The 20,190-nt window shown below is 42.5% G+C and overlaps 1 protein-coding gene across 1 annotated transcript in view; it reads left to right on the top strand.

Annotated features, from left to right (window-relative positions):
• LOC122812230 (intercellular adhesion molecule 5-like) overlaps positions 1–20,190 on the top strand; it is a 423,548-nt gene that overhangs the window by 317,334 nt on the left and 86,024 nt on the right. Inside the window, exon 7 of the mRNA XM_044084585.1 lies at positions 4,181–4,441. Coding sequence (XP_043940520.1) covers positions 4,181–4,441 — 261 coding nt within the window. The remainder of the gene's footprint in view (positions 1–4,180; positions 4,442–20,190) is intronic.

Below are 20,190 nucleotides of genomic sequence, written 5' to 3'. Positions count from 1 at the left end.
CCTTTACCATAAATGCAAACAATAGCACAATAATCTCCCCTGACCCCTCTACAAAACTATTAGTTGTCATTATTGACAATAACCTAAAATTCAACCTACATGTAAACCACTCGATCAAAACCATCAATAAAAAACTAAGGTCAATTTACAGAATAAAAGCCATCCTAACTTCTCCAGCCAAAATTGCCATAGGTCGCTCTCACCTACTTTCAGCACTTCTGTATGCATCCCCTCTACTCTCTAATCTAAACAAGACTGTACTTAACAAACTTTCAACCTGCTATAATCACATTGCCAGGTTTGCCACTTGCCTGCCTTTTAGGACGGGTCTACTTCATTTGCCCTAACTTCCAGTTGACTGACGCCCATTTGACTGAGACCAAATGACTGAAATTTCATTTGACTGACACTTCATTTGACTGACAGTACTGGCGGTCTCTAGAGCTCTGTAAGGCAAGTAAATGGAATATGTCCTCTTCCCCACTGTAGTGCGACCGTGGAGTTAGTATATATAGTTGGGGGGGCACAGCCCACCACAATGGAGGTGTGGGGGGTGAAGCCCCCCACTTACTTTGGTTTTACTAAACAATATTAAACCAAAAGCAGACATCCCCCATCCCCCAACTATATATAACTCCATGGTCGCACTACAGTGGGGAAGAGGACATATTCCATTTACTTGCCTTACAGTGCTCTAGAGACTGCCAGTACCAATTGTCAGTCAAATGAACTGTCAAGTCAAATGAAGTGTCAGTCAAATGAAATTTCAGTCATTTGGGGTCAGTCAATTGGAAGTTAGGGCAAATGAAGTAGTCCCTTTAGGACACACCACTGCATCAATCTTAACCAGCTTGGGTGGCTTGAACTACCCAGTCTAATCAAATATAACCTACTGATTATGGCCTATATAATCCTTTATTATCCAGATAATACTCCTGCACTTAAAAATCTTATCACCCCCTATAACAATCCGCGACTGCTTCGATCCTTAACAGACTACTAATTCAGACAATCAAAATTAACAGTGCAGCTGGGGATTCCCCCTTTGCAAACTCTGTAGGCAGTGCCTGGATCTCGCTTCCAGCTGATATTACTTTGCTCTCCTCCCCTGGTCATTTTAAAACTAGACTCAAACAACATCTGGCACTAAACTGGATTTTCCACTGCAACCAGTTTGGCTAACTCTCATCAAGAATGTGTAAAATCTATTAATCAGCTTACTGTTGAATTTACCTCTGACTTTTACCAGGGAGTATACCATGTTTGTAACATGTGTTCATTGTTTTTATTGTATCTGCTTACCTTGGAGCTTTTCTCCCCGGGCCTCCGCTGAAAATGGACATGAAGTCATTCGGACTATCAAGGTCAATAAATGTAAAATAAAATAAAAATAAAAATCTCACTGCCTAAAGCACACCCTGACAATGAAAGGCAGTCATGGGGCTCTATGTATCAAAATGGTTTTGTAAAGTCTGCAACATAACTTACATGTATGTTACTTAGTTTGCAAATGGCAAAGAATACTGCCTAATTGTTACTATTATATAATTACAATAGAGGTTATTCTGCCAAATGTTTACCACTGCTGTGTTTATTCCCTCTGTCTTTAGCCTTTTACTTAACCCCAACACTCATCAGTGTATAACATCATAATCCATACCTTAAAACTGTATTAGTACAGTTGATAACTTTGCTATATAGCAAATACTTTAATCGGCCTGCCTCAGGTGACCGTACACTGTCAGTAAGTGGTGCTTTGTTACAGGCGTCAGGATTTCACATATCATGCCATGTAAATAGAAGCACTGTAGTGAAGCATGTGAAATGCTCAAATATAGCAGAGAAGCCATTACAAGACTGTAGTCATCTGTGCCCTCCACTTGTAATTTACTACCCCCATAATGCTTGGAGTTATAAGGTGCATCTAAAATCTGTTTTCATCTTTTCTACAACATACTTTTAGAGTGGTGTGAATTTTTCTCTTCATGGTGGCCCATTTCTTTACATAAGAGCCATACAGGAGCTAATAGGTTTCCTACCTTCTTTGTTCTCTGACTGTGGATTATGTGGATGGATTACCTGGAACCCCCCCTCCCAATTTGTCTTCAACATGAACTGAGGGTGCAGCACACTCAGTAAAGTGTCAGGGCTCAGAGTCTTAGACTCAGTCATCTAGTAGTGAATAGTAAAGAACAATGCAAATGAAATAGTGCATCTTCACTCGTCTTCTGAGATAATTTCACTGTCTATTTTGCTTCCAGTCTTTCCTCAGCTGTTCATTAGCTTTTGTTTCCACTCCATATCACTATTTATGATGAAACAACCCTGCATTTATAAACATTTGTTGAAGGTTCATGCACAGGCCTTGCAAAATAATGCAACAAAAAGAGGCTTTTTTCACTGTTCTCCCTGGAAGCATAACTTTCAACCTCTTACCTCCAGAATCAGTGACAAATCAAGAAATAATCAGGCACACTTTTAAAAATATTAATACTATTATTATTGGGAAAAGCTGACAGAATAAAGTAATGTGAATTAACACGCAGTTTCTGACGTAAAAGAAGTCTATTATTGTCAGTATTTATTATGTGTAATCCACCACATTTTATCCCCAGATCACTAGCTTTATGAGGGATACAGCACAATTTTGAGCCAATATTAGGGGTATCCCTGAAAATTTGGAACTAATGAGAAGTATACTCGGAAGCTTTCATAAATATTTAAAATCTTCTTCTCCTTTCAGCTTTTCCCGTTAGGGATCGCCACAGTGGAGCAACGGTCCGCAGAATGATTGGCAGTAGAGTTTTACAATGTCAAGTTGCCAGCCGAGTACCCATCCTTCCACAGAAGGCACACACATGCAGACGCTCACACCTAGGGCCAATTTAGAGTGTCCAGTCCACCTTCAGTATTTCTTTGGGAGGAAACCAGAGCACCTGGAGAAAACCCACATGACTACAGGGAGGATATGCAGACTCAGCATAGAAGGCACCCCAGCTGAGAATTGAACCAGAGAACCTCTTGCTGTGAGATGGCAGTGCTAACCGCTGCACCAATGCGGCCACCTTTTCATAAGTACTTAAAATATATGTAACAAATAGAATGTTAAGTAAGAGAGAGAGAGTGTGTGTGTGTGTGTGTGTGTGTGTGTGTGTGTGTGTGTGTGTGTGTGTGTGTGTGTGTGTGTGTGTGTATATGTGTGCGCGTGTGTGAGTGTGTGTGTATGTGTGCGCGTGTGTGAGTGTGCACGTGTGTGAGTGTGCGCGTGCGTGTGTGTGTGTGTGTGTGTGTGTGTGTGTGTGTGTGTGGGCCTGTGTGAGCATGCATGTTTTCTACAGGACAGTGCCTTACCACTCAGCTATGGGGATTTTTGATTCACTGCAGAGTTATATGAAACAAAGATTTGAATACAGACAGTGACATTTTTGTGAAGGTGCAATAAAATATGTACACACTTTATGTAAATTTCTCATTGCAGGTTCATAGAGGCCTTTGTTAAGGCTTCAGATTTGGTTACACCTTGGTCATTAATGTTTTAGAAACAATTAGCCGAGATGTCATCTGCTGTTGTGTCACACACAGTACATATCACTCTGCTATGAAGTTTAACAGTGGGTAAAATGGAGGAAGTGCTGTTTTTTATATAAATTTTTGATCATCACAAGAGCATCCTGCTGTTCATGTCTTTAAACTACTGGCAGAGTTATGCCTTGGTAAGTCTAAGTCCTGAAACTGGCTTTGAAAGAACATTTTTTATCTTTTTTTGATGAGACAGGTGCAGACAAAGAATGCTGAAACTGAGAACTTCAGTGTTTTCTTTAGTGAAGACTATACTGATTTCCATTCCAGTTGTGCCCTTTAAAAATACACAGATTGATGTAAATCATCCATGGTGTGTTTTACGGTGAACTTCTGTTGTACTTTCCAAAAATGTATAACCACTGCTTTTGCATTGTGGGTTTAAGCAAATTGGTTTCCTTTTGTTTAGGACTGCTTCACAAAGGGATAGATTTCCATACATTATTGTATAAGTCGAAATTGATTCACTGTGGTATTTAAGCGTTTCTTGAATTTTGGGATTCTGTAAAGAAGTAATTTTGTACAGTTGTAGGAGTATGTGAGTTATGAATTGTTTTGTATCATGTTATAAGCTGTAAAAATGTCTTCTTTTTCATTTTAGATTCCCCAAGTACACCAACTATTAAAAAAAAGCCTGAAAAAATAAGAACAGGAGACACCATTACTATGCAGTGCAGTGCTGACAGTAGCCCACCTGCCACCTACCACTGGTTGTACACAGCATCAAATAATGTGGTCATTTCCGAAGATAACACTACAATTTGTATCAGAAATGCCAGCGAGACTAATAACGGAAACTATACATGTGTGGCTCAAAATAAACATGGGAACAGTACAGCCAGTGTCCAAATAAATGCCCTGTGTAAGTTGGTCAAACTATTGAATGCAAAGTATGCCATGTAGAGCAAAATGTAAATGATAATTTTCTTGATAACTATTTTCAAGAACTCTGTTTCTAAATAGTGGAGTTCCTGACTATGTGGTAGAAAGTGGTAATGCCCTGACTGCAACCAAGTTGATCCAGGATTGACTAGTGACACAGGAATTGAAGTGGTCAGTGAGGGTGGGAATGAGTTATCAGTGCTGGATCACCCAGCCATCCATCTTTCCTGGGAGAAAGGTGATCCAGCCTACTGCAGTACTGTTATCTGCTAGAGGGAGAGATGTGCCGCATGAAAAGGATGGAGCACGAACACGTGTTTGTCTCTCTGCCAAGACATGTTTACATGGTAGCTTTCATCACACTTTTGTGAGACTGTGCAAGCAAACAGTGAGAAGGCATAGCAAGCCTTCACATTTCTGAATCGTGCTTGTCAGGCCATGCCTGGTGAGGTTAGGCCAGAAAAAGCAAAAAAAAAAAAAAAAAAAATCCTCAAATAGATATTTGTGACTTGTACCTCAGATCTTGTAGAAGACCTGCAGAGAAATCTGTTTCTTTATGATAGAATACCCCCCCTTATGAAGTGATGTGGGGTGTTAACTCACCAGACACAAACCAGGAATAATTGAGGGTAGCAGGCATTGGGGGAAGGGACTTGATAGTTGTAGAAATTTTGGGTGAATAAATAGATGATGACAGTTACTTCCAGAGGAACTAACATTTGATGGCAGAGGAACTTTACAGTTGCTCAGAGCCAAAGAAGCATCTGCAGGTACATGTTTGCCACCTCAGAATAGAGCCTGGTGGATAGATGTTTATCTCAGTGAAGGCATTAATTATCCAATCTTATTGTTTCCTTTTTTCTTTCTTTCTTATCTGTAAGTGCACATTACTAATGATGCTTGACCACTTGGAGTTGCTTTTACGTATAAGTCTTTAGCATATATTTTCTGTTTAGAACATGTTTTATTTTTATATTGTATTCTGTATCTTACTTATATTGTGGCATCTTGCTACCCTTTAGGCCACAGTTCCACTGAAGTACTAACATCAGGATGTTGTCATTTGTGAACTAGCTTTATAATGTGCTGTTCCTAATTGAGCTTCAAGAAGGATTATTATAACAGTAAATCATAACAACTGGCATCTGATGCTGTCTTTCCAGCCATTCCTCTCCTGATAGTTCTTTGATCCATACTCAGATCTGACTTCAGCCACTTTTCAGACTTAGGATTCATAGCTCAGGCTCTTCCCCTTATCTATCATCCCCTCCAAACCCCAACATCATATCTGACCTTGTTTGCTGCTCTTGACTCATGTTCTCAGATAAGTGTAACCTTTATTTGCTGTTGTTTATAGCTTTCTTCTGCCCTTTTTTGGCTATCATTGGTGAAGACTTATTTCGTTTGCTTCCTCCCCTTCCCAATATCAAAAAAGAACAAAAAAGATAAATAACTAAGTTTTCTTTTTTTTCCCCTTCTGTGAAGCCTTTGGCATTGTCAGCACCTTTTCGCTCCCTTATTGGTTAATCCAACAAACTCGAACTGGTACCCAAAAGGAAAACTTTGAACCAAAACCACACACGGGAAAAGAGAGTGTCAAGTCAGCTTCTTTTCAAAAAAACCATGCTGGCTTCCCTTCCCTTATTGGTTACCTATTAGTTCTTCTTTCCATTGTTGGTAATTGTCTGCCTGCTCTCACCTTTGGCTGAATATTTCCTCAGTTACCATTGCTGATATTTTAATTTGTTAGTGAAATTTTGAAAGTTCATCTGTTGTTGTGTGTTTGTGGTTGTTTTTTCCATCATGGCTGATAAACCATTTTATGGTTGTAAAAAATGTGTATCTTGTGGCTGTAAAATTACATATTCTGACAGTCCTGTAAGGAATGGGTATGGCAGAAGCGATCCCCAAGAAGCACAATGCGTACTTAGTCACCCATAAAGACTAAGTTCATTGGAGCAAAGGCCTGGCAGTGGATGCCATGGTAGTAGTGGCAGACACTAAAAAGGAGCTTGCATAGGAGAGCTGATCTCCTAACAGAGAGTTTAGGACAGCTATGGGAAGCATGTTTATGTATCAGCGACCTTTGCTTTCAGGTCACTGAATTACCTGGCACATATGACAGGGTTTCAGAGGGACTTGACAAAAGAAATTTCTGAGCCCATCTCTAGGTCTGTGTCTGCAGAAGACAGAAAAAACATGAATTTGTAGCTGGCCACCCTACAGTCCCTTTAGAACAACTCCATCCAATTGATTTCCAGTGCAGTGGAGGGTGTCTTTAGAGCTACAGGCACAGGCATTATGGTTCAGAGGCATGCCTGCATGTGGGTGTGGTTTTGCAAAACCTTTTAAGACGTCTTTCATCAATGTTCCCATTGATTGATCCACCCTGTGTGAGAGATCAAAGACATGCTTTCCAGGAGAGAGAAAGATGAGAAAAGTGATTCTGAGTTAGGTATATGGTTTTCAGCCCCCTCCCCCCGAAGACTTTGTCTAAAAAGCAGAAAAGGGGTAAGAAAATGTGGTTGCATAAGTCCCAAGGGGTTTCCCAAGATTTGTCTGGAGCTAGATCCTCCAGAGGCAGAGGGGGGTATTCTAATGACAGACGTCACCCTCCTGGCAAAGGATGTCCACAGAATCAAGGCTTTAGAGGTCTTTTCACTGAAAAGCCTTAGCAGCACACCTGAATGGTTGCCCATCTGCTGCACTCTGGAGGCAGTGGGGGGTTGGGCTTATCTCTGCATCCTGAGGCCTGGTCATCCATTACCAAAGCTGTCTTGGTGCAGATGATCATTACCACACGCTATTATATTCCCTTTCTTTATCCACCCCCAACAACAAGGAATCCTCCCAACATTCCACCTTCCAGAAGAAAAGAAGCAGCACTAGAAATCAAAAAGCTGCTGACAAAAAGATCTTTCCAAAAGGTCTCACCAGACCAGCATGTGTTTGGAACTTACTCGAGATTTTTTCTGTACAGATAGACAGTATGTCTGTGGTCTATAACAACAACAAACAAGGGGGAACACACTCCTACTCCTTGTGGTGAGAAGCAATGCGAGTGTGGCAATGAGCAATCTCTTCCAGATGGTTTCTAATAGCAGTGCACATTCCAGGGAGACCCAGCATACTAGCGGACAGGTTGATCAGGTCTATCCTGTTATCGCACGAGTGATCTCTCAACCCAACAGTGGAGAAACATATTTTTCATGAAGGGGCCAACCATGCTATGATCTTTTTGCCTCTCTCATCATTTGCAAATTCAGCAGGTTTTTTGCCCTTATCCCTCCTGACTGGGAGACACCAAGAGATGCCTCGAGTCACAGTTGGCCCCGTCTTCTTTATGCATATCCACCAACATTATTAATTCCAAAATTCCTACAAAAAGCATCATAATGAAAGAGTAACATTATCCTCATTGCCCATTTTTGGTCTAAGCAAGTGTGGTTCCCCTTCTTCTGGCCTCATTTGTCACAACATCTTTGGGTACTGGAGCCTTATGCAGACTTTTTGTCACATCCGTCCAAAATGCCTCATCCAGATATTCAAGCCTTCAAATTGACCACATTGTTTCTCCATTTTCAGTGATGGCTAGGCAGTCAAGGCTTTCCTCCCAAGTACTACATTTTCCCACATCTTCTAAGAAGGCTTCAACAAGAAAAATCTATAGAAGTAAATGAAAAAGGTTTTCTGTTTGGGCCTCTAAGAAACATTTAGATATTTTGTCAGCCCCTCTGGCAGCTGTGTTAGACTTCCTCATTTCAGTATTTCATGATGGAGCTAGTTACTCCATAATTAAAGTACAGCTAGCTTGCAATATCGAGTTTCCGCATTAGTAAGAATCACTCCTCTCTGGACTCTCTTAAATTGTGTAAAGCCTTCCTGAAATGTACTTACCTTCTCAGGTCACCTACCAAAGATCCCACCACTGCTTGGGATCTTACTGTGTTGCTGTAGGTGTTAACTCAATCTCCATTTGAACCTGCAGCCAACGTGGATTTAAAGTTTTTGACATGCAAGACTATTTTCCTGGTAGCTATTACATCAACCAGAAGAGTATCCAATCTCCATATTTCATTTTCCACAAAGATAGTTTCTTTACGCTCCAGTCCCTCTTTTTTTACCTAGGGTAGTGTCAGAGTCAGCACTCAGTCAAACCATTAATTTACCAGTCTTTATTTCACCAACAAGGGGGGAATGTGTGCTTCATTTATCAGACTTAGACAATTGCTGTGCGACCTTCTCAGAACTAAACCTTTCAGGAAGTCAGACCAATTGTTTGTATCATTTTCTAAAGCAAAATTGGGTTAGGCTGCATCAAAGGTTACCTTAGCAAGTTGGTTGACTAGTTGTATTTCTCAAGTCTGCAAGGACAAAGGTTTGACATTACTGAAACTTCCTAAAATGCAGTCAACAAGATCTGTATCCACTTCTGCTTTCTTGTCAAGGACTTCAAATGATGATGTTTGCGATCTATGGTTTAATGCCCATACTTTTATCACTCATTACAGACTGGATATTTTTTCCAGAAATAGGGCAGCTTTCAATTCAGACATCCTTAGAGTATTCTGTGAAAACTGCCCTGGGAATCAAGTATCTGGGAACTCTATCCCATCGGTTGAGGAACAGTTGGAAAAAAAAACATGAGATACAGAAATTATGTACTCATCTTAATGATGCATCTATGTTGTCTCTTTCTGTCTTTTGTCAACTTTTCTCCCTGCATTCTTATTTCTACTTCACGGAAGACTTCCCTATATGGTTCTGGTATGACCTGTAGGTGTATATAACACAGGTTTTTCACACTGTTGAAGCTCCAGTGCAGATTACCTTATCTCAACATTTTTTTCTGCTTTGTCTGCCTTTTATCTAGGTGATCTAATTTATGGACTTTTTTGGATTGATTTGTCAGTGCATTTTGGGCAAACTCAATTTGAAGTGATGTTGGAGTTTGGAGGAGATTATGGGTAAAGGTAGGAGACTGAGCTATAGATTCTACATCTGAAAACTGGCTGAAGTCAAATTTGATTATGACTCAGAGAGCCATCAGTTGAGGAAAGACAGAAAGAGATGACACAGATGCATCATTATGGTGAGTACATAACTTTTGTTTTTCTTACTTACCTATTGTCCCAAAGCCGCTGTTGTCCCTGTGAGTGCCAGTAATTGGAGTGTCCCATCTTTTTTCATTGTTAAGAAGCTGTTGGATACACATATGCATTTTTAGAATGTTTTTTATTGAAATTGGCTTTCTCTCTCTGTTGCTCTGTGGTTCTCTCTTGCTAAGCCAATTTTCATAAAAAGTATTCTAATAATGACAGAGGAACAATATTTTACTCTTTAAGTACAATATTGTCCCTCTGTCATTAGTGACACAAGACACACACACACACACACACACACACACACACACACACACACACACACACACACACACACACACACACACACAGCACACACATACATGCATAGGCACGTTATTAGAATGCAAAGAATTATTATTAGAGTTATGACTGAATGCCACGGCTTCCCTGGGTTGAATGATAATGTTTCTGTTATGAGTGTCTTGAAGACAAGAGCAAATGTTCTGTAATTTTATTGCATTTGCATGTAGTGATTGTTTATATTCATATCTTGATAATTTTTAAGATAATTGTGGTTTTTATGTTGGCAGTGCGGTAATGTTTTTATTCACTCAATTCGTAGGGTGTGTGTTCCTTTAAATCTGCATCCAAAGTGTTCTCGTTCCTGTGGAGGTGTTCTTGATTGGTTGTTTTGTACTTCAATTGATATTTGAACTGCCTTACAATTGTTTCAGCATTAACTCTGATAAAGTCCATGGTTTTTGGACCAAAGCTCTTGGGTATTGCTGTTTTTATCACTGTTTTTATAGTCTGGAATAAAGTTGGTGTTATCATCCAGCCATGTATTATTTGAACTATTTCTAATACCATTTGACTGGTGGATGTGCAGTAGACCCATTAGTGCTCTGTCTGTGGATGCCTTATAAGCCAGGCATAGGTCACCTTTTAGTGGTCTATAGGAGACTGATTATAATGACAGGGCTTTGAGGTGGTCCATACAGGTCACGTGACTTAGTATTTTTTTGTAAGGAACACAGAGCTGTTGGACATGCTCCACTTAAAGAAATCCCAATCCCTCTGAGCTACACACTCTAGGGACCTAAACTTTGTCACCACAATAAACAGAACATGCCGGAGGGATAGATTCCTGTCCCACAGACTTCCCATACTCTGGAATAAACTACCTATCTATATCAAACAAAGCTCCTCATTAGCACTTTTCAAGAAAAACTTGATTGGATGGGAAATAGGAAATTCACCCCGGGGATCACCTCTGTGGCTCTGCTCAACAGTGGCACAGGAAAATTATTTTCTTAGGTGGCAAAAGCCAGAGTACCATTTTGGCTGGGCTTGTATAGGCCCCAGGGCCGATAGCTACTTATGAACCTCTCTGGATGCCCCAGCTGTTGCAAATGCCTGAACAGTTACGTACCAAAGGAGGCACGGTACTCTATGATGTGCCTAACGAGAACTGAGCAAAGTGTGACAGTGATCTCTCTGAGCCTAGATGCTAGTCCTTTATTTATGAACTGCACAATGTAGAAGGATTTCCTCACAACTGCAGAGACATGTTGGTCAAAAGCTAGGTCACTGTCAATGCAAGTGCTCAAATCCCTGACTACTGAGTCTACTCATAGGTGCATATTGTCAATATGGTAATTCCCATGGATAGCTGGTTTTCCAAAGGACACAATACTTTTTGGCATTTAGTTTTAGTTCATAACTCTGACAGCAGTTATTTGCTTGGGGCAAACCCTTTTGTAGGATTACTGAGTCCTTGGAGGATTCAGTGGCTGCTCCTGTCTTCAGCAAACATGGTCAATGATAGGACTTTGATGTTTGCTTTGATTTCTGATAAATAGTTATTTAGTAAGAGCAGCCCTAGAACAAAGCCATGTGGGACCCCACTTGTGACAGTCCTTTTTGTCCTTTATTCTTCCAGCATTTTGACCATGGTGGAGTCCCCTTTACCTTCTGTTCTTCTTTTCTCCTAGAACATATAAACAGTTCAATTTCTGCAGCCTGGCCAGGTTGCTTTGAGTTGAAACATACCTCCTATATAAAAAGAGGCAAATAAATCTCTGAATTTTGGCATTCTTATGTCTGCTTTTATACCAGCATGCCCTAAAGCTTCCTCAGACATATAGTGTATGATGGAAATAAGCTTTTGTATACTGATTAGACATTTGATTATTGGGAGGATAAATCCCATATAGCTATATGGTATTGCAGTAGTGATCTATTCCAACACATGCTGTTATGGTAACTTTATTTACCAAACTATTCTATTTTCAAGGAGATGCTACTTTAATAACACTTTCCTCTGCCCACTGGAAAGTGTTTGTGTAGTTTCCGTTATGACTTCATAATGTTGCAAATATTTATCAGTTTACAGTATCCTGACACTAACATTAATATGAATATTGGTTCTTACCTGCCACAAGCACACTTCCATATAAGGTACCATACTTTGAAGAACCAAAGAACACAATAAACAATACATACTTATATGAAAGTTTCACACCACTTGCATCTGCACCTTCAAGGGAGTGACATTTGCAATGTCCTCACAAGGAGAAAAGACAGCTAGAAATATCCACCCACATTATAGGAATACAGAAGGTATGTCATCGAGTTTTTGTGATGCAGTGTGATAGTTATCTAAACATAAAGGTCTACTGTTGTAGTAAGCACATTACACAACTGTACTTTAATCATAAATTATTGAAAATTCAAAAAGATACAGGGATAAAAAGTAAAAAGACAGGCTCATTGTTGGTTTATTCACAAAACATTTAATGTCAGAATACAAGATACTGCATTCATATGCAAGGTGATAAGGTAAGATACCCCTTACACATTAGCTTTAGTGGCAGTTTAATGTGATTTCTTAATGTTGTTGTTGTTATTATTATTATTATTATTGCACATGTAGTGGAAGAAAGATGGATGATAGCGGCAGAATAAGTGGGCAAAAGAGCGGATTTTCTGTGATCTAGAATGTGATGATTTATTGGGAGGAGATAAAAACAGCATGGAATAAAACAAAGCATGCATTCTGCAGACCTGGAAACTTGTTCTTCGGCAAAAATAAAAATTAATATATTTATACATTAAGACTGGGTTCAAAGGGATTCTCTCCACTTACGCTAACTAGCCAGCATGGGTTGGGCAGCTAGCATGACAGAAGAATCTTTGATTTGGAGACATGGTAAAGTACAGACACACACACACACACACACACACACACACACACACACACACACACACACACACACACACAATGGCTCCAGTATACTTGCCCATATTCATCATTTTTTCATAGGAGTGAAATGATGAACGCAGTCTCTTCCTTCTAGATGAAAACTTTATTCGGCAGAGTGAGTCTGTGAATCATTTTGCCACATTTCTCCAAAGCAACCAACAATGTGAGAGTGTTCAATCTCGCCGTTTGTTCTTACACATGGGTGTCGGAGCCGATCCTCGGCTCCGAGTCGGCCGCTTAGCAAAGCTTTGCATCCAGAAGAAGCTCGAGACCAACCTAACTCCCACAATTCCCTCTGCCTTTACCTCAGATCTAGTTTGCCGCTGCAACCGATTGCATCATTCTGAAGAGCTCTGAGCCAACTGGAACAGATAAGCTAACATTTTCAAGAGAATTTCCTTGAAATTTTTCTAGGATTGATAGACTTATATAGTGTGTGTGTGTGTGTGTGTGTGTGTGTGTGTGTGTGTGTGTGTGTGTGTGTGTGTGTGTGTGTGTGTGTGTATGGTCTGGTTTCCCCTTTGACTATCTATATAGTGTTTTTATACATTTATATTTAGTTTAGGTTACCTAGGGCCTACCCCACCTACTATAACTCGGATTTGACTACTTGATATACTTGGCTATTTGATATTATTGTTATTGCTGTGACTTTATGACAGTGTTTCTTGACAGATTTCATTACTATTATGTCAGAAAAGGTTAAATCAGGTTTTAAAAGATGTCAGTGCGGACAGAAAATGTCTGTCACCGACAACCGTAGCTCCTGTGTCTACTGTCTTGGCCCTCTCCATCTTCAGGAGGACTGTTCAATATGTCATTACTTTAGTGGAAGGGTCATGACAGATAGGCACAGGAAGCTTATGGACAGGGGTCTCTTAAAGCCTGCCTTCCAAGAGGCTTTAGATAAGTCAGACCAGACTTCTAAATCCTCGAAGGAGTCGAGGACTTCGGAGCCCATGTCATCGGCTCCAAGTTCCTCTTTTAAAGTTCGTTCACCGGTTCCACAGACTTCGGGGCTGAGTATCGAGCTGTTGTCTGTCACCGAGCCTCGGGTCTTGGAACCGGTGACGGAACTTCCACTTCCTGCTCTTTTGAGGTCGGCACCATCCTCAATTCCTTCAACGCAATCTTCCAGGCCCCTCTCCGACACCGACGTAGATCGTGTGGTGCAGAAGCTGATGGAGAACATGGCCCTGTCCAAACTCATTGCAGTCTCCTCTCAGTTAGTGTCGAGACTCGAAGGCCTTCCCTTATCTCCATCTGGTCCTCCTCCAAGGCCTGCTCAGCCCTCGGAGCTGGGAGACGCTGATCTGCTGATAGTGGAGCCCTTGGTGCCGGAACAGTCTCTTTCTCGGTCGGCACCGTTGACCTCGACTCCGTCGGAACCACTACCGGACTCGCAGAGCCGACGATCTATCCTTGGTTCCGGGACCGAGAGTCGAACCGATGTTTCGGTGCCGACTCTCCCTCTCGGCGCCTCGGCACGGATCGCCTCGGCTCCGTCCTCGGGGTTGGTGCCCTTGGCTTCCGCGTCGGAGATACCTCTGCGTTCTTCGGAACCGGGGGATTCCTCGGCTCGGGGTCCAGGGGCCTTTGACCTTATGAGGAAGGTATTGTCTTCCCAGACAACTACTTCAGCAGAAGCAGCTTCTCCCTCCCATAAAGGCCCGTTGTCCTCTTCTGCACCCACGGCTACTCTAAAGCGTCGAGCACCAGTGACTCAGCCGCTCCCAGAGGGAGCCCCTTCTTCCTCGGAGGCTTCATCGGATGCCCCCTCCCCGATGACGTCCCAAGGAAAAGATTGTGCAAGAGGAGGCACTTGGATTCTCCACAAGAGTCCTTAACATCAGACACTGACTTAGATGAGTCAGAAGGGTCCCCAAAATCACCCTCAGAGGATGTCTCCTTTTCTGACATCCTGGAGATCCTAAAACAGAGAGGTGATTGGCAAGCCCTACCCCCTTCTGAGGATGAGTCAGTTTTGCTGAAGGCATTCGGTGCTCGCCCTTCTTCCTCCTGGGTCACTCCGCCCTTCGACGAGTTAATGGATCTGATTGCTCGAAGGGCGTGGGAGACACCTGACACAGTGGAGCCAGTTCCCAGAAAGCCTAATAAATATATAACAGCCCCTCAGGATAAGGCATACCTCACTAAGGGAGTTCCAGTGGACGCTATCGTGGTGGCAGCTGCCACGAAAAAGGAGATGTCCGAATCTTCCTCGTCTGTCCATCCTCCTAACAGAGATTCTAGGACCATGGACAGATATGGGAAGTGCATTTTCAGTTCAGCGACTTTTTCCATGCGATCGCTGAACTATTTGACACATTTCACATGATTGCAGAGGGATCTAGTCAAAGAGTTGGGAGATGCCCTCCAGGGTACTACAGATGCTGCTGTCTCGGATAAGGTTACAGCACAGCTCAATACCCTTACATCTATAGTAAACTCGTCCATGAGGCTCATCTCGTATGCAGCCGAAGGGTCGAGTAGGGCTGCGGCTTCAGCGAATGCTCTCCGTAGACAATCCTGGATGCGCCTGTGCTCCTTTGCGGAAGCCTTCAAGTCTTCCTTTACTAACGCCCCCTTTGATGGTGCCACTCTCTTTGGCCCCAAAGTAAAGGAGACCCTGACCCGGTGTGAGCAAGAAGGAAAGACTCTGTCTGCTGTCGGAGTCCGTTTTTCCACCCCATCCAGACCGTACCCCAAAGGGCAACGAGGTGGAAAAATGTGGTTTCGTAAACCCCAGGGTTCTTTCCCAAACACACAGGGTGATGCCCCCTCCAGAGGCAGGGGGGGGGCAAAAGTGGAAGACGTCGCCCTGGCGGCAGAGGGGGTCCGCAAAACCAAGGCGACAGGGATACTATCCCTGGGAAGCCTTTCCAGCACTCCTGAAAGGAGGCCCGACTGTCCTGCTCTGGAGGCAGTCGGTGGTCGCTTAGCTTTATACCCTCAGGCCTGGCAAAGCCTTACTTCAGACAAATGGGTAAAAAGCATTATTACCAGAGGTTACAAAATCCCATTTCTATTTCCCCCGTTACCACAGAAAAGATTCCCAGATGTACCGCCCCATCTGTGAGAACCTGCAGCTATAGAAGTTTCAAAGCTGGTAGAAAAAAGGGTCATCCAACCAGTCCCGGCGGACCAAAGAGGATCTGGAACTTACTCAAGGTTCTTTTTAGTTCCAAAAAAGACAGGGGATTGGAGGCCAATTCTGGACCTAAGCAATCTCAATACCTATGTGAGGAAAGAAAAGTTCCAGATGGTCACGCTTCAATCAATCCTTCCGTTTTTACGGAAGGACGACTGGATGTGCTCAATAGATCTCAAGGACGCATACTACCACATCAAAATGGCCAGAGGGTCCAGAGATCACCTGCGCTTCCTGCTGGGAGCCAGACACTTTCAGTTTCGAGCCCTGCCCTTTGGTCTAACCTCAGCCTCCAGGGTTTTCACCAAATGCATGGCAGTGGTAGCGTCTCACTTGAGACGCCTAGGATTCCGGGTGTTTCCGTATCTGGATGACTGGCTCCTTACTGCCACCACCGAGCGTCGACTGATACAGGCCAGGGACTACACGCTCAACCTTTGTGTTCACCTAGGAATTTCGATAAATTTCGAAAAATCTGCCTTGCAGCCATCACAGCATATTTCATTTATAGGGGCAGATTTGGATACCCGTTCCTTGATTCTAAGACTCCCCTCCGCAAGAATAGCTTCCCTACAAAAACACATATCTCTCCTTTTGTTGTCCAAGAAATCCCCAGCCAAACTAGTTCTGAAAGTCTTGGGGCTCATGTCAGCTTCCCTCATTGCAGTTCCCATGGGAAGACTACACATGAGAGTTCTCCAATGGCTGCTGTTTGCACAATGGTCGTTCCAACAGTTACCGCTGACACACGAAATTCACATTACGAACACCTGCAAAGTACACCTGTCTTGGTGGTTACAGAATCGCAATCTCATCGGCGGCCGACCTTTTGTGTTACCCACACCAACAGCCACAGTGACCACGGACGCTTCCCTGATAGGGTGGGGGGGCATCTTTCAGGGACACAGTCCAAGGCGAATGGACCAATCTAGAGTACAACCTGCACATCAATGTCCTGGAGATGAGGGCAGTGTTTCTAGCATTGCAACACTTTTCCCCCCTTCTACCTCTAGGGACCATTGCAGTTCAAACCGACAACATGTCCGTAGTTTGGTACATAAACAAACAAGGAGGAACCAAATCTTATCAGTTGTGCAGAGAGGCCATGAGAATTTGGCAATGGGCAGAGTCCATGGGTCACTTTCTGATAGCAACGCACATCCCGGGGTTATCCAACGTTGTAGCGGACAGGTTGAGCAGAGCCATCCTGTTACCTCACGAGTGGTCCCTCAACCAGACAATGGCGGAAAGGATATTCCGCAAGTGGGGCCAGCCTTGCTGTGATCTGTTTGCGTCTCCAATGAACACCAAATGCAGAAGCTACTTTGCCCTGTTACCCCCTCCAGGGGATGTCCCCAGGGACGCTCTGATTCACGATTGGCCCCCGGGTCTCCTGTACGCTTTTCCTCCTATACCTCTGATACCGAGATTTCTCCAGAAAGCCAAGGATCTAGAAAGGACTATAATTCTCATTGCCCCATTCTGGCCTCGTCAGATTTGGTTTCCCTTTCTTCAAGCACACCAAATACGGGAGCCCTGGATTCTGGACCCGGTGCCAGACCTACTGATTCATTCATCAGGAGCTCCCCACCTGTCGCTCCTGTCCCTCAGAGTAGCAGCTTGGCTGCTCCGCTTCCCTTCTTAGCCAGGTCTGACCTTCTCTCCCCGGCAGTTCAAGACATTCTGGTAGCCTCTCATAAGGCTTCCACTACAAAAGTTTACACCAGTAAGTGGAAACGTTTTGTCTACTGGGCGATTGCACAGCATTTAGATCCCTTAATAGCCCCGCTAAACAAGGTCTTAGAGTTCCTATCCATACTGTTTCACGAAGGAGCCTCTACTGCCACCTTGAAGGTTCAGTTGGCTGCTATCTCTAACTTTCATGTAGGAGAGAATGGAGCACCCATTATGGCTCATAGGCTTTGTAAAGCCTTTTTGAAAGGCTCCTTTCATCTTAGACCACCAATTAGGTTTCCTACAGCTCCTTGGAATCTAAACCTCCTCTTATCCCAGCTAATGTTACCACCCTTTGAACCAGCTTCTTCCTGTTCCTTAAAGTTCTTGTCCTGGAAAACTCTCTTTCTAGTAGCTATCACTTCAGCCAGACGAGTATCGGAGCTTCAAGCCCTCTCCATTAAACAGCCATATTTAATTTTTCACCTGGACAGGGTATCTTTACTCACCAACCCCTCTTTCCTCCCTAAGGTTTGTTCCGTTAACAACATTAATCAATCCATTGAGCTTCCCACATTTTTCAAAAATCATTCCAATAAGCTGGAATATATGTTGCACAAGTTGGATGTTCATAGACAACTCAGATTCTACCTAGATAGAACAAAAGATCATAGGAAAGCAGACCAACTCTTTATAGCCTTTGCGGACAACAAAAAGGGCATGGCAGTGATGAAGCGTCCTCTCTCCAAATGGCTAACTGATTGTATTGCCTTCGTTTATGCTGCTTCTGGTCACACTTTGCCCACCAAGCCGAAAGGACATTCTACTAGATCAGTTTCTACATCTTTGGCTCATGCGGCTCGCCTGCCTTTGGACACTATTTGTGCGGCCGCCACTTGGTCTAAACCACATACGTTCATCACTCATTATAAAGTGGATAGAATTTCCAGGGACAGAGCAGTTTTTGGTTCCACTGTGCTCAGGAACGTTCTTCCGTGAGTCTCTCAGGGTCACGGAGCTAGGGATGCTACCCATGTGTAAGAACAAACGGCGAGATTGAACACTCTCACATAAGGAAGTTATGTTCTTACCATAACGTTCCATGTGGAGTGTTCATCTCACCTTTGTTCTTACATCTCCACCCTCCCACCCTCAGGTCAGGAAGAACGTCCGTTTTAGATGTCTGGTCTGTTTCTCTCCCACTAGTGGTCTCTCTGTTGTACTACTGGCTTGAGTTACTTATGCTCCTTGTGTATATGGATGTATTCTTGGAGATTTACATTGTTGTTGTTGGATCTGGTTTTGTTTTGCAAACTAGATCTGAGGTAAAGACAGAGGGAATTGTGGGAGATAGGTTGGTCTCGAGCTTCTTCTGGATGCAAAGCTTTGCTAAGCGGCCGACTCGGAGCCGAGGATCGGCTCCGACACCCATGTGTAAGAACAAAGGTGAGATGAACACTCCACATGGAACGTTATGGTAAGAACATAACTTCTTTTTACTGAGGGAGAACACATGGCTAATTAGCCACAGCCAGTCTCCCAGTGAGACCACTGTCTGTGCTACAGATACTGCCAGGAAAAAGACATAGCTGGAAAGTGGTCTAATTGGAAAAGCTTTCCCTGATGTGAAAACCGTCTGCGTTAAGGCTTCCATATCATGGTAAGTCTTTCTTAATCGTACTCTGAAGAAAGAAAACCTTCCCTGTGTAGTTCTGATAAAGGATTTATGCACCCAGATACAACATAGGCTGAATTATTGGTTCATTTTCCAAAATGCATTACTGAAACTAATAGAGTGATAACTTGTAACCTCTGGTTGTTAGCAAAAGAAAAAAAAAATGTGTTGGTTCTTTTGCACAAGATGCTGGTAAATATACAGATTAACTTTGAACAACATGACAAAAAATGATTTAGTTCAGGTATGAATGACAGTAGAAAAAGATCACCAGGATAATTAAATGAATAAATTACTTGACTCACAAAGAAGGGTTATAGAATATGTTTTATTTCTGTTAATTGGATAGAAAACAGACCACACCTACATTTTGTATAAAAGTTTGTGAATAATAGTCTGATAAAGGAAACCTTAAGCCTGATGTTTAATATAACTACTAATGCACAGTAAATGCACACTGACTGGAAGAGTGATAAGTGAAGGAATGCTAAAAATAAATAAATAAGCTATTTGTTTATTTGGTAACTGTACTGAACACTTATTCCAGTTTTAGGGGTGACCTAGGGGCAGTGTCTGGTTAAGTGACTTGTTCAAAATCATAAAGTAGGCAAACAGACTCCTGCAGATTGTTGATCTGGCAGCAGTAGATACTAAAGTCTCTACACTTCACTGGGAAGCAATACATTCTTTCAAATAGGTCTAACTGCCTAGAATGGATTACATAAGATAAAGTATGTTAAAGCCTGTGAAATTTATACAACAGGGTTAGAAGTATATGGCTAATCATGTGATTACTTCATGTTACTGTATTAATGATGACTTTATATATTGGTTGTATGATAATGACTTAGAAAATGTTCTTCTCTGAAGAATCTACAAC

This window comes from Protopterus annectens, chromosome 9.part0 (genome assembly GCF_019279795.1).
Source record: "Protopterus annectens isolate FY-2018-M chromosome 9.part0, PAN1.0, whole genome shotgun sequence".
NCBI classification, from domain to species: Eukaryota; Metazoa; Chordata; order Ceratodontiformes; family Protopteridae; genus Protopterus; species Protopterus annectens.
This window is presented reverse-complemented; position numbering and strand designations above follow the sequence as displayed.